Genomic DNA, 26851 nt, shown 5'->3' with positions numbered 1-26851 from the left:
TGACCAAACTATGTGGTACACTTTCGAATGGTTTTCGGTACAGTGAATTACACCTTTGGTACAGTAAATATACATATTCAACACGAAAAAATATTTTCATGTGCGGACATTTGAGTAGTCATCCACCCGAATAACCAACGGTAAAGCAACCAAAAAACCGATTCGAATTGAATACATAAGTGTAGCCTATAAACAGGCGTAAAACCTACGAACATATGTTGAAGACCAATCCGAATATCAATGACAAAAAAAACTTGTACGAAATCAAAACATTTAAAAACAACAAAAAGTTCAACAAACGATATTCTCTCGCAAAACAAGTCGAGCTTATAGACTGTTGAGTTTGAAATTGGTCGGTCTTCTTTCGTTCATATCTTTTTTTTGACGCACACACATGTCTCTGACAGCGATAGCCCATGATTTGATTTTCGTCCAGCGTTTAACATGTGATTGTTTTCGTATGCCTGCTTTGTTTTCTTTTTGCGCGCGTTACTTTTTTTGTTGTTCTGTTTTAGTTTCGCCACTTGAAACACGTTCTCTCTCTCTTGAAGTTCTCTTGAACATATTCTTACAAAACTCAAATGCAACTGGGAATCAAAGTTAGTATTAATCGAACCCAAGCCGAAGTCACACACAGTAGTAAAGTCATCATTTAGTCATTGAAACTTTTCGACACAGTCAATTCTTATTCAAAATTCGGACGTGCAGCACTTTCGCTATAATTAATTGACGTGAAGTTTTCCAACCGAATTGAAGGCAACAAGACAATACGTGCTCATAACGTGTATGAATTGGTATTAAAATTTGTTTAGTTTTCACTTTGGGAAATATTCAGCTGGTGTCACTCAATAGCAGCTCCATAGCAATTAAGTGAAGTATTGTTTCACTCTTACATTTTCTCAACGCCATTTTTAGCAAACGAATGACACATTCTTCGTCGTTTGTTTACCAAGTGCAAATTTTTTTTTTTGTTTTGAATAAATTTGTTTATCATCGACAAAATGTAAGAAGTTAATTTTATGATCAAGTTTAACATTTTAAATTAAAATAAAAATACAATATAAAAGTATAACAATAGCGAAAATACACAACAAAAGTATAAATGCCGCTTGAAACTTGTCTGCAAATCTTAAGTGTATCATAAATGAATTAGCCAAATGTCTATCGATTTATTATATGTATTGATGTGAATCGTTCAAGTTTTATAATCTGGTTCTTTTCGGGGCGTTCGCAAAGAGCATCATTATAACCCATTCCAAAGAGATAAATATGATTTTTGTTTGCAATTTATATTATACGACGCAATCGCATTCCAATTTTTTTTTTTCATAACAAATTATGCGTTATACCGTTATCTATATATCCATTCATTGTCAATAATATAGACATTGCCGAGGATGGAATCAAATACTAACGTATATAGATCTTAATCTATCTTTCTCAAATCTCATTCATTTTAATTATTAAAATGGCAAAATTGTGCAAAGTAGAAAAAGACCACTCGCATAGAATTTCTATGGAAAAGTATTGATAGGTCAACTGAATGTTATACACATAAAAACATTTTGATTTATTGTTTGAAATAAAAATCACGATTTTAATTCAATTTACCTGAAAAACTGACGCATTAGCACAGCTTGAACAACGATTTGATTTTTTTAATTTCTCATTTTAGTTGAATCTACACTATTCTATATACACGATATGAATTAGAGGCTGAAATCTGTTATCGCATTTAGCATAAAAAAATCTTCATCAGTCCGGATCTGATTTCATAACAGCTGGACATTTTATTGGAAGAGAATCAAACTTTTATGCGATTTCTCCCCAATGTGGAGCCACATATTGGGTGAGAGTCGAGTGTGTATGTGTGTTTTTCACAAATTTTAGCCTAACAACACATAGAAAATATATGTAAAAAAAGACCGTAATATACGGAAAACGGTGGAAATTATTGCTATCGTACCATTTTTCATTCCGTCTCGCATCCAATGCAGATATCGCATTCGATTGAACATCTGTAAATAAAATCCGAAAATGATATTTTTCTATAAAGACCAATCGTACCCATTTACAGCAGACACAAATGACATGGAAAACTGCATTCAGGTTATTGAATCTGAATGAAGCATTTGTCTGATCGAAAATAATATTTCTTCTCGATGCGACGTGAAATGGTAAATATCGTACACAAAAATACGTCAAATGGTGCAGCGGTGCTTATGCGTTCTTCGTGTTTTTCTCATTCGTTCGCTCTTTTTTTCTATTCGTCATTTTTCGAATTTCCCGCAGTTGGTGGAAAACCAGAAGCCCGATAAGCAATGCTAAAAGAGAACAATACGAATCTCGGAGCATGTATACAACGTGTGATGAGAAAATGGCAGCAAAACAACATCGCCAAGCGATAATAACGTAACAAAGATCCAAAAATTGAATTTATTCAAGAGCATTGTGCTCAGTCAATACTATTTAACAGTTTTCAATGCTTGCGAGTGGGTGTGTATGTTTTTTTGTATTGTTGCATGAAAATTGTGAAAATAAAAACAGTGAAAACCTTTTATGAAAAAATAAAACACCGACAATTTTACACAGTGTAAAAAAAATTGAATTTGTATTGAAAGCGAATTCAGTTCGATAGATTTATGCAGTCGATTCGTTCACTAATGGCACACAAAATGAGAAGAAGAAGAATCAACAGAAGAAATGTTACCAAAGTTTCTGGTTGTTATTATTATAGAATTGTATAAAATTGGATTTCATCGGAGGAAAATATAAAGAAGCGTATCCAACGAGAGAGTGAAGGGAACAAGAAAATATTTCAGCCTTGAAAGCCACTTGAATTATTTGCGAGTTTTTAAAAGGTTGCTATTTGTTGGTTTCATTTTCACACATTCTTACACAAATACTCATATATATATATCGACTATAGTCGGCCATAGACGCGGCGCTTTCGATGTAATAAAGTGTATTTAATTCAGTCTCATAAATCTCTGAAAATGCGATAACTTCAATAAAAGGATATAAAGAACAACTGTAAAGGCGAACGGAACAGTCATTGAGGACGATAAAACAATTTGTTGCTTCTACTTTTCTATTCCGTGCAATGGCCCAAGTCAATAAAATACAGCAAGTGATTGCATTATGTTTATGTTGGCCGTTTTGTGTTGGCACATTGTACCTAGCGCTTGCTTACATGCAACATTGCACACACTGTGTGACCAATGGGGATTTTCAATCGATTTCTTGTTTACATGATAATCAGACACTACTTTGGTGCTTATTGCATGTAACGCAAAAAAGTATACCGTTTATTTACATCCCCCGAGAACTGCACGATGCCACCAAGAGACAAGCATTTGTCTCTCTGCATCAAAGAACTCTTTCAACAAATTTCAACAGTGTTTCCAAAGAAAAACTTTGCGTGAGCTTCATTTTATGGTAGCACAATAGCACAATAATTGTGAATACTGAAATGCAAAGACACATTTTATAAACTAATAAAAAGCCAAATCAAACTGCTCATCTAGACAATTGTAGTGTGTTTGTTGTTTGGGAGTGTTAGAGAGAAAAACGAAATGAAAATGTCGAATTTAAATGGGGTTTATTGGGCCTTCATAACAATGAAGTCGTTCATCTCTTGCACTAAATGGCATTAACTTGCGCATTTCAATCAATCGAATTATGTGATAAATGGAATAGCTCAAAGCAAAATAATAGTGACGATGTAGCCGAAAATAAAGTACACATTTACTCATTTGTATGCACAATTTGTTTAACCAGCACAAGTGCTTGTCCACTGTAATATAATTACGGTGAACGCAAAATTTTATAAATTAAATTACTACGTGTCGCGTCGTGTGTGCACACTCATCTGTTCTATAGAGCTATTAGTGATTTTTAAAACGCCAATAAAATAAATATATTTATTTCAGCCAGAAAACAAAACAAAAAAAATCACGGAAAACACTAACAACAACATCAACAGACAACAAAAAAGGCCAACATCCATTTTTTGGAACATTTATTTTGTCATTTATATAAATATTTATTTTACCAATGAAACAAATTTAACATTGGACCGTCTATGTCAGTCATTGTACGTACTTTATATGCACGTACCGCGATGGTTGACTGAGTCAAGCAATAAAAAAAATTCAACAGAGCAGAAGATAAACGTTACCAATCGAACAAACAAAAACACCAATAATTCAAATTCGAGTAAAAATCGTGAAGCACATACGGTGGTCGCGACATCAACTGCCCATTCAACCGCAAGCGAAATTGTCAGTGTACAGCGTACACAAAAGCACGCACGATTGGAATGCAGAATGTGTTCAACCATTTACCAATTTAGTTTTTAGAGTGTGTATTTTTGCAGTTTGGTATTTGGCGCAGTTTAGTTGTCTCTGTTCGTCATTTGTCCCCGATCTACAATCTGTGTGTACTTATTCTGATTATCTTCAAAATCATCGCTTCTTTTCGATCAATGATTCACAAATTGGTTGAACTGCTCAAAGACATTTTATTTGCTAAAATGTCGGTCCATATTACCATTTACACTTCAGCATTCAATTTTTATCTTCAATTTGTTACCAATTTTGCTTAAAAAAACGCGAAACAATATTTTTGCCAAATCCGTATTCAAACGAGAATTAATGGATTTGCCGTTTCCGGCCATTTTCAACATCGAGTACAAGTTTCCTTCTTCCAACTCCATATTGCTCTTTTGTGATTAGTGAGTAGAAATTTTTTCAACGAATTTGAAAAATTCGATATATATTTTTGTTTTAAAATGCCATTCAAGCATGAGATAGATTTAAAAAAAGAGGCCAATAAATTGCACCAAATGTACTTACGTTGAAAAAGAAAAACGTGATTTCTACCAATAAAACCGAGTTCAATTCAATTTAGTAATACTTGTATTCTTGCTAAATGTATCGATTTTATTTTAACTATTTTCATGATGGAATTTTTCGCCATTGAATTTCACGTGAACAGAATATTGTATGGTTGTTCAGCGCGCAACGGTGAAAAATCGAAAAACTTTTTATCGCTTGATTGTTCAATTGCTTCTTTCAACAAACACGAAAATACAAATACATCGATGTACGATGACGCTATCGTTTTGTTGTTGTTCGATTTTCGTCGGAATTTATTTACCGATGCTACTAATAGAAAATTAAGGTATGGCTGCAAAGCGAATTTGTGAAATGAAAGGGTGAATTTTCAATGAATGATGCCAGTATGTGTATGTGTTTGGGTCTAATGATACCCATGAGATCAATTGTGTGCGTTGTTGTTCTTTTTTTCTTCTTCGTGTCGTTTCAATTTCAAATAAAAGAGCAGCCACATTGTGAACATGTTCACATAGTTTAACACTTTCTTCATTTCGAGAGCATTCAATGGCGATATTTAAGTTGCTGGTGCTTTGTAAACGGTAATAAATTTAATTGATCATTTTGTCTTTGCCACGCATTAAGAAATAGGGTTTTGAAGAAAGAAGGTAAATTCTATTTTGTTCCAGTAGCATTCGCATTCACGCTACCTTGTTTCGTCTTTAATTATACATATATACGCATTCGATGGGTTGACACACTCACCAGGTGTTTGTGTGTATATGTTATATGAATCGGGATAAAATGCAAACAGATGGGAATGCGAACATTGCAAATTTGCACACGACAGTAATATATTGCTGCTGTTAATTGTTTAAATAAAATTTATAGCACATATGCATACCGATATGCGTTACAGGTCGTTCTACGGAAATGCCGATGTCAACATTCACTTCATCTAGGCACATCGAATCGACTATTCTCCACCACTTAGAATAGTACACTCTTGTGCGAAGCTTAGAAAATTAAATGAAACCATTCGGTGTGTCTGTATGTAGAGTTAAATTTCTTTGAACACAAATTACTTTCAAAGCATACTGTGCTTGGTAATGCATCAATGAAATGTAGCCAAACCAATTTGTGAAATGTTGATGCATGGTATTTGTTAGATGAATTTAATAAAACCTGTGATGCAAAACAATATATGACGATAGCAAAAATTCTTATGAAAATAGAAAGCTTGTGTGTGTCATAAACGTCAACTTAAAATTCAATTACTCAACGTGCAATGGCATGAAATTTGAAAAACATTTTATTCTGCTTCGCTTTCATTGATGAAAATTGTTTTGTATGCACAGAAACTCACTACAAAGACATTGCTAATATGACTAATCACGAACTATTGACGTTCCAATTCACTGTTAGCAGCGGTGAATCAATGAAAATGCATTATATGCAAATCGACTAATCTCTGTTGTAATTCGCTCAGCACTTTGATTACAAATCTGAGTTTATGCGCCACTATTCATTTCTGATACTTCGTTTCAATTATGGCAATCGTGAGTGTCAATTATCAATTGTAACGAACGACTCATCCGGATTTGGCCGATATCGTTTCCAATTTGCAAATCGATTTTTTCTACCATCACTTCGAATATACAATTTTTTTTGTCGTTCCCATTGTATGACTGCTTTCATACGTTCCATCATCAATCACCAGCTTTATGGTGCCGCAAAATGATTTCGATTTGCGTGTAATTGGTATGTTTTGACACAAAAATTTACCGAATTTCAATTCAACAGCGAAATCACAACGAGATAAAGTTGATCAAAATGTTAATCTGTTTCGTAGACAATTGATATACAAATTGAATTGTTCACCGCAAAAATGTATGCTTGCTGCATGATGGCAATTTTTTCGTTTGTCATTATATTTTACATTACAGCAAACGACATTATTTGCATCATGTTGAATCAACTGCAATTCGATTGGATTTTCAATTAAATAACTGAATATGCGTATTTTTGTAAATTAAACTCTTTTCATTTTCATACTCATTCACCGGGACAATTATCACACTGAAAATGCACTCGAATTTTCATTGTTTTTGATCATGTCCAAAATACTAAAAGATTAATTCACAAAAGCTTTGATTTACATTTGGAAGAGATTCTCTGGAGTTGTTGAACAACGCATTTTCTAAAACTCCAGCGGGTTTATTTTTACGTTTTCAGTTGAAGAACTTTCTATTTTTTTCTCAAACGAATACAATTCAACGCACCACAAAAAAACTCAAAGTGTTTTTCAAAAATTTGGACAAAGGCTTCGGTGCATCATCACAAAGAATTTAAGTATAATATTTTTGTTTCCGTGAGAGCGAAGTGCGTTTTCCTATTTGATTCTTGTTCTTGTGTATAATTATGACTTGTGCTAAAGTGTGCTTGTGCTCACACAGTTTCATCCTTGATTATATTTGTTTTAAGTTTCAAACGTGATTCTTGTAGTCTAAAAAGGTTTCAAGTCTCTTTCAAACCACGTACACACAAAACTGTTCAAAAGTTACCACTTCTGTCTATGCCAATTCCTTTTTCCAGCAAAACGTCTTCTCATGACTTTGTAATTTGTAAGTCTTCGTCGAATCAATCCGCACGTCAAAGTGTTGGAAATGTTCAAAAAAAAAAAAAAACTGAGTGAAAAATGTACATTTTTCGACATAGCACTCAGACATATGGTCATTTGCATTTATATGGCATTGTTTTAACACATAAAAAATGTTAATAATACGGTGTTTCAATTTGTTCAAAATTGGAAACGAGAAGTTTATCAATCGGGAGAATCAGTTCAAGTAAATAAAATGTGCAAAACAGATTTCGCCCAAATATTTGTTGGATGAATTTAATTTATGCAAATAATTCACGCATCACATTTGTACGCAGAGAAAGATCAGAAAACGTAACGACTTTGGCGAGTCAATAAACTTCAAACAAAGTCTTGGTGTAAATTGATTTTGAATCATGATTTATTTGCGTCTTTTAATGGTCGCCTTTTCAAGCTGTCTGTACATTGAACCACATAGAGTTGGTTTTATTTAAAGAACGGTACCATAATTTATAGATTGAGTCATTTATTGACGAATAACAAAGTGCTCTCAATATATATTTTGACGGTGAAATGTATCGAATTGATGCTTGTTTACATTCATGTCAACGTTGAACGAAAAATGGATTTTTAAAACAAGTTTTCTCCAAACATTCTGATTTCGTGCGGATAAATTACAACTCTTGATCTTTCTGCCTTTGGAATTCAATACATCTACGAAAGGCTAATCTCATACATTGCCCGAATATTTTTGCGTTTTGAATTCAGTGAAGCTATTGAACTTATTAAGCAAGATAAGATATCAGATCGATAAAATTAGTTTGGAGAAAATAAAATTAGCATTTTGCTGAATTAAGATAGAGAGCGCTTTTGGTTCAATCAAATCAGATATTTGAAGAGAATAAAATACACACTGGCCGGCGTCAAAGAGACGAGAAAATTCTATAAATAAATATTTGATCATTGCAAGCATCTCTCTCATTTTCGCTGACCCTTTTTTTATTATCAATCAATGAATTTTGATAAACGTATCAGTTTAACATCAGATTACAGCCGATCAACGAAAATAACGACATCTTGTACAATTTTATTCGATAGTGCACGGTACGATGTCACATTTTTTTTGGCTTACGTCCAATCAACAAACAGATCTCATTTAATTCCAGCAATATCATACATTTTTATGGGCGTGGAATTCAACTTAAAATTGATCATTATGAAAAATATAAAATTAACCAAAAAAATAAAACAGAAAACACACAAATTACATGCGATTTAATAAAATATTAAATGCGGATGATGTGATAAAAAATAAACAAAGTTGAATTTCCATTTTTTTTTTTTCAAATTGGTTGTTATCTGTTGTTGACATGGCATAATTTGCAACTTTTCGATGTGCGTTTATCTGGAATTGTACACGCAAACTTATGGGCTTCTGAAATGGAAATGTTTGATTTAAATTTACATGTACGTTGATGTTTTCAATTTTAGGACATTTTGATAAAAGTTCAGTGACCTCCCTTTTGTTGCCAAATCGTAAGCGTGTCTCCGTAAAGGTTATGCATTGGATCCATTCACTTATCATGCAAGTTTATGTTGATATGTATATCACAAATTTCGTGTTCGTCGATCTTAAGAAGAAATCCAAACGGTTTATTCCCCTTTAAAGGAATACGCCGAACGACGTAATAAAATGTTTAAACCAAGCATTATTCCATTATCAGCCACAACTTTAATGAGTTTTTATGACAAGCATGATATAAATGGGTGATTTTCCCAGTCAATCTCAGAGTTCTTCGAGCAAACAATTCAAATTGATGATAAAATTTGATAAAGTTGTTTTTTTCTCAATAATTTTTTAAGTGGCTTTCGGTTTTCCTCTTCTTTTTTTACACTCAAATGCAATAAATACAAACTTATCGGTCTTAGTATTTCCATGAGCCAACAGTTGTTAAAATGCCATTGAAAACTTTACCGACGTGCATTTATTCCGAAAATATTTCGTATATCATCATGCACTTGTTTTAATTGCCCAGCAACCGAACGCCACTTGACGAATTAAGTGCGCTAATTTAAGGAGCTGAACACAAGTCAAAACACACATTTCACGTTTCCAACTGCAAGACTCATTTGTAAGTTGCTAACAAAGACGTTAATAATTTCTCAATGATGAGCTAAATGATGCGTTACCCGAATAAGAGTAATGAGCGAGTTCAGAGTACCCATTAAGTCGTCGTTGAAGCGAGAGAATCGTTTAATACATATATTCACACACAATCAATCACTGGCATTAGCCCAGCGCTTGCTACAGACTTCAAGTACATACAATATAAATAAACTGATGTGTTCGTCATCAATCGAGAACATTTTTGTACCGTTAAACTCCGATATGCAAAGCCGATTAAAACGTGGCTGAAGAGCTGACGAAGAATTATGTGACCGAAAATAATCAACATTGTTTCAAAATGAGCCGACACTGGTGCGTTCTTTGACTTTTCATATGGAACGTTGTGGTAGTAAGTTGAGCAAATGTTTTGATAACATTTGGCTAAATGCTTAACGCAATTAGGAGTTGTAAAATGTTATAATGGCAAAGTTTTAAAATTCCAATGAAACTATACATAATTGTTTGCTAAGAAATACCCTTGAAATTGCATTATTACCGCAATGCTTTCGTTCAGACGTTATTCTTGGCACTCTTCAAAGACCCCGACACTCAATCTCAAATATACCGAAAATCTTATGTGCGCTTTTGCAAATTGTTCAGATTTGCAACGAACAGCATAACCGCTAAGAAATCCATTTCTATTACAAATGATGCAAAACTTTTCACAGTACACCACATTTCCGATCTAAATTGTACACATATATGACTTCTATATGTTATCGTGTTTTATTTTAATAATAATAATTTAATGAATATGTGATATAAATTCTACACTTGAGGCATTGCATATAATCTATAAACAAAATTAATTGGTTACTGCAGCAGAAATATGACTTTTTAAGTACTTTTGATTGAGTTTAAAGCTGATATGGTCACAATAGGTGTAGGCATATTCTCACTCTACCACGGTAGGATGGATTTTCATGATTTCGTTGATGGGTTTTGAATTTTTATTAATTTCTTTTTATGAAATTATATGTGTAGATATATAAATTTTCTTTTTATGATGAAAAAGATAATGAAGTTCAAAATTATGAAGTCTAAACTTAACTAACGATAATTATAAAATATTATATATTGCCAAGAATCTGAAGGAAAACCGAAGAAGAATTTAGTTGCTAAACGACGTTCATTGCACTGTTGAGTTCAACAGTTCAACGACGAGTTTTAATTGCAATCCATTAATCAAGACATCATATCAAATAGATCATTTACGTAAATTTCATAGCGAGTTCTGCTAATGCACATCGCTTTCAGATTCATTGAGTCTCAAATGTGTCGCATCGTGTATTTTTTTTGCATGTTTGTATGGAATAAAAAGTATTACAAGGCTTTTTTTATCCATTTGCAAATTTGAGTGAATTTCAACTGTAGTTTGGTGAAATCCAACTAAAGTGGTGTATAAATATGGGTTAAGATGTTTTTGCTCTCATTTACGCTTAATATAATTTCCGTCGATGTCTCCACAATGACATGGTTGTTGACATTTTTTTCATCGCTGATTTCATTGCTTTGTCAAAAATTGATTGACGATTGCAACTTAAATTCGCTTGAGCAGTTGCTGATGCTGATGCATTGGTTTGTGGAAGGTTTATTTACAACCACTACATCCGCATTTTGTTGTATGTCTTTTCTGATTCGAGTTTTGACAGAGAATTGGTGAGCTATAAAAACCGCATACCATGAAGCGCGGCTTGATGGCTGCCTTACATGCACATAAAAAGTCGCAATACTTCAGTAGTAAATGTGCAAAAAAGCCATAAAATACATTTACATTTTGATTCGCCTTATTTATCCAGTTTTCCTGAATGTTGATGATGAATTTCGTTTCGCAACGAGCAAAGAGCTTAAAAGACTCATCGGAAAATAGCAAATGTCAAACAGAGAGAAATACACACATCAAACCAAATTGCAAGGATTTCATTAATAATTCATCGCGAGTACAAAATAAAGAAAAACAAATACTTTTATCAATATTTATTTAAAAAAAGAAAACAAATATCATTTTTACGAGTACACGACCATTTTTTTAAAATGGGTTGGTTATCTGGTTTTTACCGGATGCCAATTAATTTGTCATTCATTTTATGCATAGATTATTGAAGGTTGAATAGCATATCTGTTCAAAGAAACTGCTTTAGATGATACTGTGACATGAGGTCAATTATTGCGACCGGTTTTATTTAATTGTGATATTAAATGACATTTGATGCATTTCAAGTTAAATCAATACTGATTTAAACTGCGTTTCCTGAACGATTTTAGCAAAAATATGCGATTTTAATTAGCTGATTTTAAATGATTTTTCGTTGTTCAACCTAAATGGATTAGTTTTATGGTGATAGAGTTTCAAGCATAAATAATTAATTGGAAATTAGTCTGAGTCGTGAAAAAAAACACGACAAAGTTCGTACGAAAAGTGCACATACAAGACTGTATAACAAAAACCCTTCAAGCACGCCGCTTAATCACCAAAGAAGAATTTGTAAAATGCATAAAATATCGAAAACTCAACAAAAATGTAAATTTATAAAAAAAATGCGTCGAAAATATAAAGTTCACATAATTGTGGCTTGATTCACATCTGTTTGATGAGCCGGTTTGCTTTTGATTATAATATCGCTTCGTCTCATCGTTTCATTTTTATTTTTGAAGTTATTTGACACTTGACGTCCACCCGTGGTCAAACGAACGCTTCAGATTCTTTATCCTCACAAACGTTGGCTGCAAATAACCGAAGTGTATGAAATCGTTAAAATATTTACAATGTTATGGATTATCGAAACCTGTTACATTTATATTGAATTCAATTTGGTTGAAAAATAATACACAGCACATTTTATCAATATACCAGCGGATTTGTAAATGTTTGCGAAAGAGTAAACGTTATATGTGTAATTAAACGATGAACCAAACGTTTTTTCGATGCAGAAAAATGCGTTTTTGTATTGATAAAAAAAGTAATATTAATTTAATATTATTTAAAATAGTTTCAAATGGACTAAAGTTAAATGTATCTTATTATCCTCCAAAAAACACGATGAATAGCACCAATCATGAATAATGCATAAAATTTTATTAATTAATTCACAGTGAGCAAATCCAATAGATATTAGATTATCATCACACAAATAATACAAAATATTTATTTTGAGTGTAATAATTCAATGACTTTGTAAATAATTGCTGAAAATTGTGATTTGATTAAATCCGTTCACAAAATGGCAAAATTGAAAAGTACAAATATTAATTAATTCACTTTATTTGATTATTCGAAATTATACAAGTATTGATCGTTTCATTTTATCGAGAGTTGCACCAACATTAGGATAGATAACATGGTGATATCCGGTTATTGAACCTTTTCTGTAACGATAACACCGACAAAGAATTCTATAAAACGACGGTTCGACGGTTCAGGTGTCGATTTTGAAAATAATAGGATTCAACACCGCAGGAGCTTCTTTATGTTTTACACACGATACTTTGTTTGTTTTTATTTATCGATTTTTGTGAGTGCATTCAAAGTTCGACAAACTTTATCACTTGCTTTATTTATTTTCAAATGACTTGGATAAGTTTTGAATAGTATTTTAGAAAAAGTCAAACATCAAGTAATTGATTTATGGTGACGAAAAATTGGAACTGGTTTTAGTTTGCACGTTATATATCAAATCGGTTGTTAATAACGTAAATGAATTGACATGTGAATCATCGGACCGTCACAACATCTGAACTGCTCAGTTTGAACGCTCTCAATGGGACTCCAATGTTGATATCTTTTGTCTCTTTGTCGCTTTCTCGTCTAATCAGTATATTGCTTAGAAAACTTATAGAGCATAAATTTGCATAATGATTTACATAGTCAGCATGAATTCTCTGGCGTGCTGTAAACGCATGTTGTTTTCTTTATCACACCAAAACACAGTATATTCAAATTGAAGCAATATGATGCTGTGTATACCTTGTTGCATGTAAATGCAATGGTAAAGTTTTGTACATAAATTAATCTGCGTGTGTGTGTATCGGATGCTTCAGTCATAGTAAAATATCGTTCGTGTGCCGGCTTGCATTTTATTTATTTTCTTTACAGTGGGTGTATGTGTATGTTGTGCATATGTGTATATGAAACAAGCATAGCAATACACATAAACAAGCGAAGAGATTGACGAATTTATCCAAAGCCGTTTAAATGTAAATGAATAAATAATGAGACACAACGCAGAATGACTGAAGCGGTCGTTATTGTGTTACACTTGGTAGCCACATATGAGAATGGCACCTTAATATAAATCGACATCAGTGTCGGAGTTAAATGCATATTTTGTTTTAGAAACGATCAAAGAGCCATAGATTTTGCTGAATGGGTAAAGCTACTTTCGGTTTCGATGCTTTGCGTTATGTGGATGTTACATTTTTCATGTAATTGTAGCGTTATGTTTCTACGTAAATCGAAACAGTAGCACTTTTGCCACTGATCTTTGCATCACTTTCGTTTCTCTCCTCTAACGTTCTCTTATTTGGGTATGATTCAATGTATGTTCGTGTTTGTCACATAGGCAGGTCTATGTTCTATGTTGTATGATTGTAATTTCGGCAAAATGTTCTTGTTTATCGGTTTTTATGCAAATTTTATGTGAATCAGATTGAGTCAGTTGTTCATGTTCTCTTTCTCGCATGCTACAACGACAATTTGAACATTTTCTATAATTTAGTTAAAATGTACAGCGTACACAGTATACAACCATGGCATGGTGCGTTAGCGTATCACAAACACAGCTTGCCTTTGTAAAAAGCGGTAAATTTTAAAACGATTCATCAGCTAAATTGCATTTGTCCTTTGTCTCCATTCAGATACTTTGCCACATCCAATGTGAACTTGTGTATGCCTTTGCATCGCACACATAATACCGCCAACGAACGAACAAAATTTGATGAAGAGCAACTGATGCTTTTAGAATGAGTTAACATAGTTTATTCAACTGCTTGATGAATATATTGTACGCAACCAGATTCACACTTTTTCATCGCTGCATTGGCAAATGAATTTTGATGATAAATGAGTTTACGTCATATAATTGGAAATTCGATATCAAACACATGTGGACACTTCATGGAGCAATCTCTCTTTTCAGTATTTGTAAATCACATTCATTTATTGCAAAAAATATATATTCTCTCTGCACGCTAATTAATATCAGATGAACGGACACATTGCCGCTTCATTCTCAAGTCATTGAATTGAATGTTTTAGATCTGATTAATTTTGTGTGCACTTTTTTTGTATTTGGATTAAATTTTTTCCTAGTGTTGCTCGAATCTCGTCAACAAATACAGTTTTTTTAAATCTATTTTGCTGAATAGTTGAATATCGTTAAGAGTGTTTATCCACGTTTTCAATCCGACTGATGACCAAACTCGACAGAAAAATAACAATGGATTTATTACGCGATAAAATTTCAAGCCCATTGAAACTGGCTTCCATACTTTGATCTAAACCACTTTGAAAATGATTTCTTTGGCCAGTTTTAAACTTCAATAAAATGCTCTAAATGCCTGTTAAAATGTTGCAAAGTATCATTACCGGATATCTCACATAAAAATACGTACATCCTTTTCATGTTCAAATCCGATTTTTCGTACGATGTAAACATGTTGCAAATTAATGGAATACTCGTGTTAGTTGTTTGGAGCCTGATTTGGAAGAGTAACATTCCATGTGGTTTAGATATATCAAGTTTTTTTTTTGAACAAAAGACCGTAATTAAGACGTAAATTCTTCTTATCTCTTTTGAATTCACATATGTGTGTGTGTTTTTTTTTCGTAACATGTAGGTATGCAGTATACATGTTGTTTTTTGGACATTTTCAAGCCATATATTCTACAAACCATAAAAACATAAGTAAAAAGTGGTTTTTGCAACTACAAGGAAAATACACGAACAGTCGTTTATCACAAAATTCTCAAATAAATGTCTCATAAAACAGATCAAATGCCTTTTTGTTGTCGTAATTGTATAGTTTTCACAAAAGAACCATGAGAATAATAAAATTTCTTATTTTTGCGTACTAATGAGGAAATTTTGTTCAACAAGAATATTGTCGATGAACAAAATGAGGTTTTTCAATTTCAAGCAAGCTTTTCAATCGATTTCACATAAACTTAACGTGATTTAAGTTCACTGTGTGTAATCAAAGCATGAAACCTATCACTATCAAGCTACGTTGAGCTCGAATTATGGGCCACCGGAGGCAAATTGAGGTGTTCTTCCAGTCTGATTCACTTAATTACGTTTAATTCATGTAATATAGATGACAATTCATTTGGGTAGCACTTACACCTAATTGAATTTGTTGACCTGCTTCTGTATCCACGTATAGCGCATGAACTTTTTTTTGTATTTATAGAAAATGGCTGCAGGCAATGCGATCGTTTATATTGGATTCCAGGTACGTGTGTATACAATCGAAAAGTGATACCAAACACAATTAATGCTCTTCAAGATTTTAATTTGTAAATAATTTGATTAAATGCGTTCAACGACGTTTTTGTAAGCGTTACACGAATTGTAATAAATACGTAAAAAGTTTGACATTGTTGCTTTTGAACGACATTTCATCCGTCCAAAAGTTAGTTAAGTTTACGTGGCTGAAGTCATGAACTCAAATGTGACAAAATGTTATTCATCTCATGTAGTTGCTCGCATTATTGGTGCTAGTCAATGGACACGGCCGGCTTATGAATCCGCCATCTCGTAACGCTATGTGGCGATTTGGATATCCAAACCCGGTAAATTATGATGATAAGTGAGTATTCTTTAAAAAAATAACAATATTAATTAAAAAAAAATATTGTCATCACTTTTAATTTTTATCATTTTCTCCACAGCGAACTCTTCTGTGGCGGATATGCAGGTAAATTAATTGAGTTTAGCATAAAAGTCAATCTGAATTGAGTTATAAACTCTTTTGTAGCTGACATATTATTATTATATTTATTTTATTTATTTTGCTGCCGACGACGTATGAAGTTCATTGGGACCAAAATGGTGGTAAATGTGGAGTATGCGGAGATGCATATCATTTGGAAGAGCCGCGACCACACGAAGCGGGTGGAACATATGCCAAGGGTATTACGTCAAAGTTTTATGCCGCTGGGCAAGTAAGTAGCTTACAATTAAGGCCGCGCAATATTGTGATTTACATACAATTGTATTGTATTACTCAGACAATTGATATCGAAGTGGAATTGACTGCAAATCATCAAGGTTATTTTGAAATATCCTTATGTCCAAACAATAATCCATACATTGAAGCCGACCAGGAATGTTTCGATAAGTATCCTCTGAAAGTTGAAGACGCCGAAGATAATAAATTCTATATTCCAAATGAAGCCGGTAAAAAGGGAACGTTCAAGTATCGAATTGAGCTGCCACCATTTGTAACATGTACCCAATGTATTTTGCAATGGACATACTTTACGGGGAATATGTGGGGAACTTGTGAAAATGGAACGGAGTCAGTCGGTTGCGGAAAGCCAGGTATATTGGAAAATCATTTTCAAAGTTAAGCATAGCTCTAAAAGTCTGCTTCTATCTACCGCACAGAGATATTCCGAAATTGTGCCGACATTGCCATTACATCTAATACCGGTGGTGTGCCTCCTCTTTTCATTGGAAAGAGTAACCCGTTCTTATTGTACTACAGAGATTACCGAGCACCCGAAGATGAAAATGTTTTCCCACTTATTGTTCGGTAAGATTTAATATACATATATCTAGTTGATACCAAATTATCCAATACTAATGTCTATTTACATTTATATAGCGATCAAGTTTGCATTCCATCGCAATCGTACCGCATTTTACCTGGCATGAGAAGTTGGTGTCAAACAAATTGTATGCGTTACCCTCCGAACTGTCCTGAATCGGTTTGCCATTGCCCGTAAGTAAATTTAACAACATTTATTTGAGTAAAGTTAATTTCAACTCCAAAATGTTAGACAAATGATTCTAAAATAAACGTTTTTTATTTAGAACGACATGCGAAGCTATTGGGGAAATTGCTGGACAAGAAGGAGCCGATGTGTACTGTCAAGACGCTTGTATCAAGCACAACGCAAATTGTCCAGCTGATCGATGCAGATGTTATTAAAGCACCCTCCCTTCTGATTGATTTATCCATTTGCATTTCTACTTGGAAATATTGAATACCATAAAGATATCAAAGAATGTTTTTCTTGAAAAATGTAAATATGGACAACATAATAGAAAATGCGCCACGAAGTAGGCAATTTAAAAAAGATACTCAATATTTAAACTCAATTCAACGCGTTTTGAGTAAAATATTGAAAGATGTATCGTATTGAAAAAATGACAAAAAAAACGTTAGTTTCGTTAGATTTCTTACCTTTCCACATGTACTTTAGAAGAAGAAATAATGACCTCATATGTTAAGCTTAAAACAAAGATTTACTTACGTAAGATTAGCTTTTAGCACTTTGTTAGCACGCTTAACTCTCTCAATTAAAAGCCATATATATACCAGTTAAAAAGTAAAAGACCATTGTTATTGCTTGAAAAAAAAAAGAAATGTATACATTTATTGATCGAACTCTCACATAATGGAAAGGACAAAAAAATTACTTTCAATTAAACTTACAATAATAACATTTTAGGCATTTTTTACAACGATTATAGAAAATATATATATGTGTTTGTATGTAAAATGTAAACTCTTGTTGCGAAACATAGAAAAACAAAATAAAGAAGCTAAATCAAAAATGTTCCTGTTTCAAATTCAAGTAAAATAAACAGCTATAGAATAGTTTCTACATGTGATCATAAACGATATAAATTTGATTGAAGCACCGACTACTATACACCGACGGTTTGAGTAACGTAATTTATGCAAAACGTAGTGTGACCACTGGCCAGTGCATTTACATTTCTTGTGCAGTGATTTACGTGTGGGATCACAATGTATACTATTCGAAATCTAAACGACATTTAAAACAAAGTCAGCACTCAGTGCGCGTTAACAATTATAATAATGATACTCCCGCGTGCACATATGTGTGTGTGTATGTATGTGTGTGCAGATGAGTTGGTGTTTTAACAATAAAACAATCGCACTATTCAATATCTTATATCTTAATAATGTCAATTTTGATGGACAATCAATATGTAAGTATGTTTTAATTATTAAATGCTTTCTTCTTAACGTTCCTACGAAACTTGCTACTTGACGATATTGGAATCGGATGTGTATGTTTTGAACCGCATTTACTCTTATCCGAAATTAAATTGAAATTATCTTTTATATCACGAAAACAATAGCTCTTTTTTCCCTATTAGCATATGTTGATGGATGGAAGGCCTCAGTACATTAATTGTGGTCGGTTTAGAACAAAAACTTTTTCTTTTTCTTTTTCTCCTTTGATTTCTCCGATTGACTTATTTCACTTTCATCAGCATCCTAAAAATAGATTTTTATTTTAGATTTGGTGTCATCATACAGCGTCATACAGAGATGGGAGGGGGTCTCATCGGTTTGCTTACCTTATCTGCATCCATTTTCTTTTGTTTGGCCAATTTCTTTGACTCTTTTTGTTTTTTCTTCTCTTTTTTCGATAGTTTGACGGGCGTTTGTTGACACAATTCTTCATCACGCTTTGCCGTATGCATTTCGAGGCGCTGTTTTATGCTCTGGAATAAATATTTATTTTTCAACGTTAGAGTCGGAGCAATGAAATTTAATTAAGCAACCATTTATTATTCTCTATGATAAATTACCTGATCTTCTTCGGCTTCACGTATTCGATCCATTTCCAAACTTTCAATTACTTCATTCCGCAATTGCACAACCTTGAAAGAGAATATATGATTTTTTATAAATTCGAATTTAACATTAACACAATTAGATATTCAAAATCAAAACATACATCAACTAAGCGCGATATAAGCGCTTCCTCTCGTGCCTTATCCGAATCGGTTTTGTTACATTCCGGTTGCGCCATAAGCACTCGAATTTCATACTCAATATCGGCTTGTTCTTGTTCCAGTCGATGCTGTCTTCGTCTATGAACAAAAACAATTTTTTCAGCCAAATGAGTGGAAAAAGGCTAAGCAAAGAAATACGCATAAAATACTTACAAGTACATAAGTTCGGCTTGTCGGCGAAATAGCTCATTTTTTTCGTTGACTAATTCGAATAATTGTAGAATGAGGTCTTCGACTTCTTTTGAATTTGGTTTACATTCATTTAACGGTTGATTTTCGTTTTCGGCGCCTTCACACCGTTCGCGAATCATTTTTTCAAGCATTATTCCTTGCTTTTCCAAACCCTGTTGCTGTACTTCGATGACCTCGAGTTCATGCCGAATTTCTTGCAATGGCAACATTTGTATTACCTTACGCGGTGGAATTGGCAACGATGGAGCCGGGCCCTTGCGACGCTTCCATTTGCCATACGATGATTTATTTGGACTATATACTTGACTCGCTTCTTCCATTACATTTGATGGCATCACGATTTGACTTTGACGATTTTTATTTTGTGATTCTTTGTTTTCTTTCATTTTTTCACATTGTCGATCGGTCGGCATAACAACAACACTTTTAATCGGTGTTATTATTTGGTCGGGAATAATTTTGCGTCGATAAGTTACTCTTTCTTCAGCCGACATTTCGTCGGAATGCTGCTGATTTGTCGCCAGGTCGTCCAATAAACTCTCATCGACTGGTATCAATTTGCGTTGAACATTTGTGGATTCTATCGATTTTATTGGAGTCGATTCAGTCATTTGATCACTAGATACTTCATTTGATTGGAATTCTGTACTTAAATTGTTTGGTTCCGTACTGGATATGGACATTTCATTCGATGATGAAACGTAGCTACTTTCAATTGATGGCGCGAAATCACTTTGATGAAAATCCACGACAGACTCGCTAGAAATAGTGTGTCGTGAACTTAAACTATCTTCTTCTAATGTTGCACCAGCTGTTAGATAGTTTGGCGACATCATACTTTGGTGTTTATTAGCTGAAGGAGGTAGTGGTGCTGCACGTTTTTTCCTTGTTATTGGTGTAGCTCGTATACTGTGCGATGGACTACTGCTCGCACTTACGCTCACTTTTGGAATATCGGGTGCTCGGCCTTTTTTGTGTCGCAGTGTGGCCGATGATGCTAATGAGCTCATCGAACCATGAATCTTGCTCGATCTATTCAATGTGCTCGATGTGCGGATGTTATTCGTTGATGAAGCCAATGATGCATCACTTCCGTGAAAATTATCACCGGTGTGTAACCGTATTTTTGGATGCAGAGTATTGTACATACGAGGCGATGCATCTGATGTTGTTTGTTGTAACATCGATCCATTCCTAAGATGTGGCGAAACAAATTTCAACATTTTCAATTTGCTGTTATTCAATCAAATTTTTTATATAAAACAATTAAACGATCAATTTTTTCGTTGGCAACAAATGTGAGCTGCGTCTTCACTTATCGATGGGTAAATTTAAACTGAGAAACGAACGTTTCATCGCCCGGATTACAACATAGTACAGTACTTCTGTTATAATCATTTTCATATTATTATTTTTTCCCTGTCTTCTTCGTCTTGTACATTTGTGGATCATATACATAAACTAAATAACAAGTTGACAAATATGTAATAACTGGTGTCATTCACTGGCTCGTTTATAGCCGTGTGTCTTAATGTCATATTGTGTATATCATTGTGTATGTACTCTTTTTATAATTAAAAATGCATTGCGCGTTTAGTACGCTTTTTTTCTGTCATGTGTACAAATATGCTCAAGTGACTTTGGTGCGCTATTGGGCGTTTCAATGTTTTTCTGAATGAATGTCCGCACTCGCGCGTTATCTTCTCAAAACGAAACAAAAACAACTATGAAGAAAGCGTATTTGAATAGTGGTTTCTTCCGAAAAATATACATGTGAACAATACCGGCGTGTGCGGAACACAGTCCAAGGGAGAAAGAGAGAAAAGGAGGAAAGAGAATGGAAATGATATGTAAATAAAACTTTGAAAAAATAAGCGTAAACCTAACTGTAAATCACAAAACCAAATGCGGTAATACTCGGTGTCTCTCTCTCTCTCTCGCTCTCTCTCCAGCATTAAAGTTTTCTATATTTTAGACTATTTGTTGTCATCACTGCTTTTTCTTCATATGCATTGCATTGTTTTCGTATTTTGTTGAACCTAGCTAAAGACATATCCAAAAGAAACGAGTTGTGACTTAAGCAGCACATAGACAAATAAATCCACGACAGTAAAAAGATAAACAGCGCGTCTTTTGCGTTAATATGTAGAAACGTCAACAAACCACCGTCGAAATTTGAAACAAAAGAACACTCGTCACACAAACACTTCTACCAATACATTGTAAATATTTTGTGGTATTGTTTGTTAATACTTTTGAAATGCATTATGTTTTATTCTGTGTCCGACAGTATCCGAAATATTGAAATAGAAGAAGAAAAAAATAAACATAAAAAGGGGAATGCAGCGACAAATATGGAAACATACTGCTACAAAATCATCAAACTATCGTTAAGAATCCAAAGAAATGTTTTGCCAAACAAACACACTCCTTTGGCGAAGAAAACATACAAACGCCACCTTTAGAAAATGTTCTTTTTCATTCGCGCGTGAACTATGATAAAAATAAACTGTAAATTATCATTTTTATATCAAATTTTATGGCCAATATAACGTTGAATGAAAGCAACGTTTGAAGAAACAATAGAAACCTTTTCTATTTCTTACTTCATTTCATTTTTATTTATATCAACTCAAAATTGAATGTTTACGATTTTTGTCCTTACGAAATATGTGGGCATTCAAAAAAAAGACGTGTACATATCGTCACAGACATCCAGACTACGTGGAGGGTACAATGAACAAAAGACACATATGCATTGATCAAGACACAAACGACAATCGGATGTTTATTTTTATTTTTTTTTTGAAAAAGAAACCATTTGGTTAAACAATTGACGTGGGCTCCGAATATATGACCGATGCTCAGATTATACACCTATATTTATGGAGATATTAAGTGAACACAGACAACAAAAGTTCACGATAGACAAGGAAATTCAATCGCAGATGTATATGGTAATAAAAAAATGTATTTCACTTACATTGGTTTACGCGGCGTTGGTACCGGTGTTCGTTTAGCTGATAAAGAATCGGTGTCGGTTTCATTTTCACTGTCACTTCCAAATGGATTCGTTGAAATTCTGTAATCACGATAACAAACACAAATTTTAATCATATTATGGCTGATAAAATAAAACAAGGTGCTAAATTTCTCCATTCTCGTTTTGAAATTTGATTACAGCATGATGAATGAATAAATAATGAATGTGGCGTACTTGAAGATTATTTACCTGTGATTAGATGGAATTTTTTTGGGTGTTGTTTCTTTTAACAACTCGATTTCATCATCATCACTATCAAATGGATTTAGGCTTTCTTTTCGTTTTCGAACCACTTGACCGTTACTATCATTTTGTTCATCTTTTTCATCATCATCATCATCATCGCTACCAAACGGATTCAATCCATTTGGATAATTCGTTTCATCTTTTTTGTGTACATTGTTTTCACTATTCATCGAACAGTCTGGCAATCTTTTATGTTCATTGTCTAAATTATTCGAATTATCTTCGACCATCTGATGTTTATCGGCCAATGGTTCCGATTCAGATGTAGTTGGCTTTTGTTTTCGTTTGTATGGAGTAGGTGGACTATCGGCATGAGGATTGTTTGCAACTTCTTCGAGGCGCACATTTAATGTAGCACGTTGACGAGGAACCGGTCTTTTTATATCAATGTCATTCATTTCAGATGTATTCAATATTTTGCTTGAGTCAGCATTTGAATTAACGACAATATTTTCATCGTCAGCATTTAATGCGAATTGTGTGAGTGGTTCTAGTTCTACATTCGATTGTACAATTACATCGGTTGCATCTGTAACATTTAATTTGTCATTGACTTCAATTGACTTCTTTTGCTCATTTTGCATCGTTACATTTTCTGCAAGTGCTGAACTTCGATTTAATCTAGGTGAATAATGTGGTGTTTGCTTTTTCTCTGTCGATTGAAGTAATGCCTCGAATTGACTGAGACGCGAACGAACCATATTCTGGCTATCATTATCACTTATTGACTTTGCTCTTATATTCGTGATACTTTCAAGATTGTTTGTATTATCGTTATTCGTATCAACATCGATGTTCTCATTGCATTCATTGCTACTTAGACTTTGTGGTTCATGTTCTTTTTGCTCTGTTTGTACTTGTTCTTGTTTCTGTTCTTGTTTTTCATCGACGATATTTTCGCGTTCGTTTTCCATTGCAAAAAGATTCGGTTCTAACTGGTTAAGATTTTTTGTATCGGTTGTACCTTGTTCAACGTGTCTATTGTCGTCGTCGTTGTCATCATTGTCAATGCCATTAGAATCTCTTTTGTTTTCTTCTAAATGATGCACGTTAGCATTATTATGCTGGCTTGCCCCGATGAATTTAGCATTTTCTTTGGTAACATTAGTTAAACTGTTTAATGCATCTAATGGCAAACTGTTATTTGTATTGAGGTTACTTTCAATTCCGTTCACTTTTTCTTCATTCTGTGAAACTGATGCACCAATGCTGGGCGTTTCCTTGTGATTTTCTTTAATATTCGCACTGTTGTTGTCATTTTGTTGTTGTTCGATATTTGATGATTGTTCATTTGTGTCTATTGATGGTACTGTGATTGTTTGCGTTGGCAATTTTTGATTGGATGTGCTCGCGTCTATTTTTATATTGTCTTGATGCACTTTATCCATTACATTTTTTCCATATAATTTATTGAGAACGTTTGCTTTTGACGGGATCGGTGGTAGTTTTGGCTTTGCAGCATCAATTGTGGGCAGATTGAGACTAGGTGGTAATGTTTTTGGTAACGATGGTGGTTTTTCATCCTCTTCGTCACTACTTTCAGAAGTAGATAATTCAGCGGCAACAGCAGCACTGCCACCACCACCACCACCATCGTCATCATTCTGTTCATCAATTTGTACATCGTCAGTTTCATTTATCGTTTGTTTGATATCATTTGCATCATGTGTACAATTTTTCGAATAAAGTTCAGTGAGACGCTTCAAACTTTTCGATTTCTCTTCGTCGCTAAGCGATTTCTGTAGTAAACCTTTGCCATTCGATTGGAACATGGCAAGTTTTTCGCTGAACGATTGTCGATGCTCATCTGCCACTTGTGGTGACAGTTCCGAAAAATGCTCAACGCCATTGTTGTTGCCGATTTGCATTTTCTTCTCTTCATCCGGACACGTTTCGCAAACATAAGCGCCCGATTCCGTTTCATAAAAACTTCCAACTGTCAATTGAGTGGAGCAACGAGCGCAACGCAAACATTTTCGATGATAAAATGACCCATCAATAGCTAAACGTTCTGCAAAAAATATTGGAAGGCCACAGTGCTTACAAGGCTCACGTTTCGGAACACCCACAATATGTGCCATCTGCGAAATAATAATAATATGAAATATCCGTTAGTTTGGTTTTTCTTTTATCGATTTTATTTTTTAATAAGAATTTTATGAAACCGTATCTTTATCAAGCACAAGCAATCAATGAACGGATGAATAATTAAAAGAAAAACAAAAATGAATTGATGTTTACCTGTTTTTATCGATTAAAATTATGAGATACAATTATTCGGGGAGTTGGCTCTTTGTTCGGTTTTTGTATTGTTGTTTTGAGATTTTGTTCGATTGATTTTGCTGCGATTACTTAACTTAGGATATACTTAAAACGTACTCAAATAGTATGCGTGATTTGCACAAAATGTATGCTTGATGAGGCTTCTAGCAGAATATTTCTGGTTTATATTGACCCATGATATCCAAACTTTTTTCGTCCTTTACACGAAAAAACAGCATACAAATAAAAAGAAATAGAAAGAGCACATAAATTAGCAAAAGTCAAATAGTACAAAAACAAGTAACGTAACATAAACACTTAAAGCAAGCGATAAAACGAACACTTAAAAGTTAAAGCACACTTAGAAATAGAGTTAATGAAATACAAAAAAAAAATAAACGGAATGAATGTGAAACTGTATGCGTTGCGGTATAAGGCTGGTGAGACATTAAAAATGCATTTAATAGAAGCAACAATACAATGACATTGATTACGGCGTTTGGAATGATTGATGAATCGGATACCAAAGTCAACGGAGTGGGATGGAATAATTTTTTTACATTTGTCGACAAGCACCTCATTATCCATTTCTGGCAAAATAGAGTTCGTATTCCTATTTGCACAAATGCAACAGGTCGACCACATACCAGATAATAACAATTAACGGTTTATAGTCTAAACATTCAACTTTCCAGTACTTTCTTTTCGCTGGTTTTTTTTTCTCACATCGAAAAATGTTTCATTGTCGAATGTTTTCATCAAACTGAAGTTCAAATGATATGTGACACTTTCACTTGTGCCACAACAATCTATTTACTATTTGAAGTGACAGCATCATGAAGCAACAATTGTTGATGTTTTGGCTCATTTTCGACATTATCGTCTAATGTAAGTGTGAAAAACGTCCCAATGAGCATATTAAAAACAACATTTAACTAAAAAAAATGTGAAGCGATGAATACATAGAAGAAGATGAAGGTAATGCACAATTTTGACTTAAAATGCATTTGACACGAAAATATGATTTAAAAAAGGAAACAATAAAGAGTGAATAAATAAAAAAAAGAAAGCAACGATAAAGAATGGAATTTAACTAGTTTTGTTAGGTGTATTCGCTTATCATGCGGCATATCATGAAGTCGTTACTATTTCATGAGCCTTTCGCATACTAAATTACTACATTTTGCGAAATAGGGTCGATTGCAAAATTAAATAGAAAAATGGTATTGTGTTATTATGTATTTTGCGCAAACGATTATCGATTTTGCATTAAGTGCAACGTAGTTATTTTATTTACCCAATATCGTAAAGCGAAGTGACACTTAATTTTGCGTTTATTTTACTATCCGTATAGAAATTTTGACTGATTTTCTGCTCATGACTTGAAATTCGTTGAACAGGAAATGCATTTGAGTTAAGAAGCGACGACTGAAACAAGTGACTATTTTTGGTATGAGCTCAAACTTATGTAATTTTGAAGTAAAGTTTGTGCGTACGAAACTATGT

General features: G+C 33.6%; 2 protein-coding genes across 9 annotated transcripts in view; one reads left to right on the top strand and one right to left on the bottom strand.

Annotated features, from left to right (window-relative positions):
- The first annotated feature begins 621 nt into the window (after positions 1–621).
- On the top strand, positions 622–18367 carry LOC116344829. 4 transcript variants are annotated; one of them, XM_031773615.1, is made up of 9 exons: positions 622–784; positions 16010–16051; positions 16299–16408; positions 16491–16516; positions 16633–16763; positions 16830–17142; positions 17209–17356; positions 17429–17545; positions 17638–18367. In XM_031773615.1, the coding sequence occupies exons 2-9, from the start codon at positions 16013–16015 to the stop codon at positions 17753–17755; spliced, it is 1002 nt and encodes a 333-aa protein (XP_031629475.1). In that variant the 5' UTR covers positions 622–784; positions 16010–16012; the 3' UTR covers positions 17756–18367. The 4 variants fall into 4 exon arrangements, with proteins under 4 accessions (XP_031629475.1, XP_031629474.1, XP_031629476.1 ...); XM_031773614.1 differs by having other exon boundaries at positions 622–794; XM_031773616.1 differs by lacking the exon at positions 622–784 and adding an exon at positions 853–870.
- Positions 18170–26851, bottom strand: part of LOC116344827 (general transcriptional corepressor trfA) — a 29884-nt gene continuing 21202 nt past the window's right edge. For 4 of the 5 annotated variants that reach the window (XM_031773606.1, XM_031773607.1, XM_031773609.1 and 1 more), the window contains 8 exons: positions 25325–25563; positions 23027–25164; positions 22778–22876; positions 19756–20988; positions 19545–19680; positions 19396–19467; positions 19162–19308; positions 18170–19078 (listed from right to left, as the gene is read on the bottom strand). In XM_031773606.1, the coding sequence (XP_031629466.1) occupies positions 19004–19078; positions 19162–19308; positions 19396–19467; positions 19545–19680; positions 19756–20988; positions 22778–22876; positions 23027–25164 (3900 nt within the window). In that variant the 5' untranslated portion in view covers positions 25325–25563 and the 3' untranslated portion in view covers positions 18170–19003. Of the gene's footprint in view, positions 19079–19161; positions 19309–19395; positions 19468–19544; positions 19681–19755; positions 20989–22777; positions 22877–23026; positions 25165–25324; positions 25564–26642; positions 26834–26851 lie in introns of those variants that run through there. The other variant, XM_031773608.1, reaches the window with a different exon arrangement.

The sequence above is a fragment of the Contarinia nasturtii genome, unplaced genomic scaffold, assembly GCF_009176525.2.
Source record: "Contarinia nasturtii isolate CC-2019 unplaced genomic scaffold, AAFC_CNas_1.1 Cnas_scaffold_1182, whole genome shotgun sequence".
Lineage (NCBI taxonomy): Eukaryota > Metazoa > Arthropoda > Insecta > Diptera > Cecidomyiidae > Contarinia > Contarinia nasturtii.
This window is presented reverse-complemented; position numbering and strand designations above follow the sequence as displayed.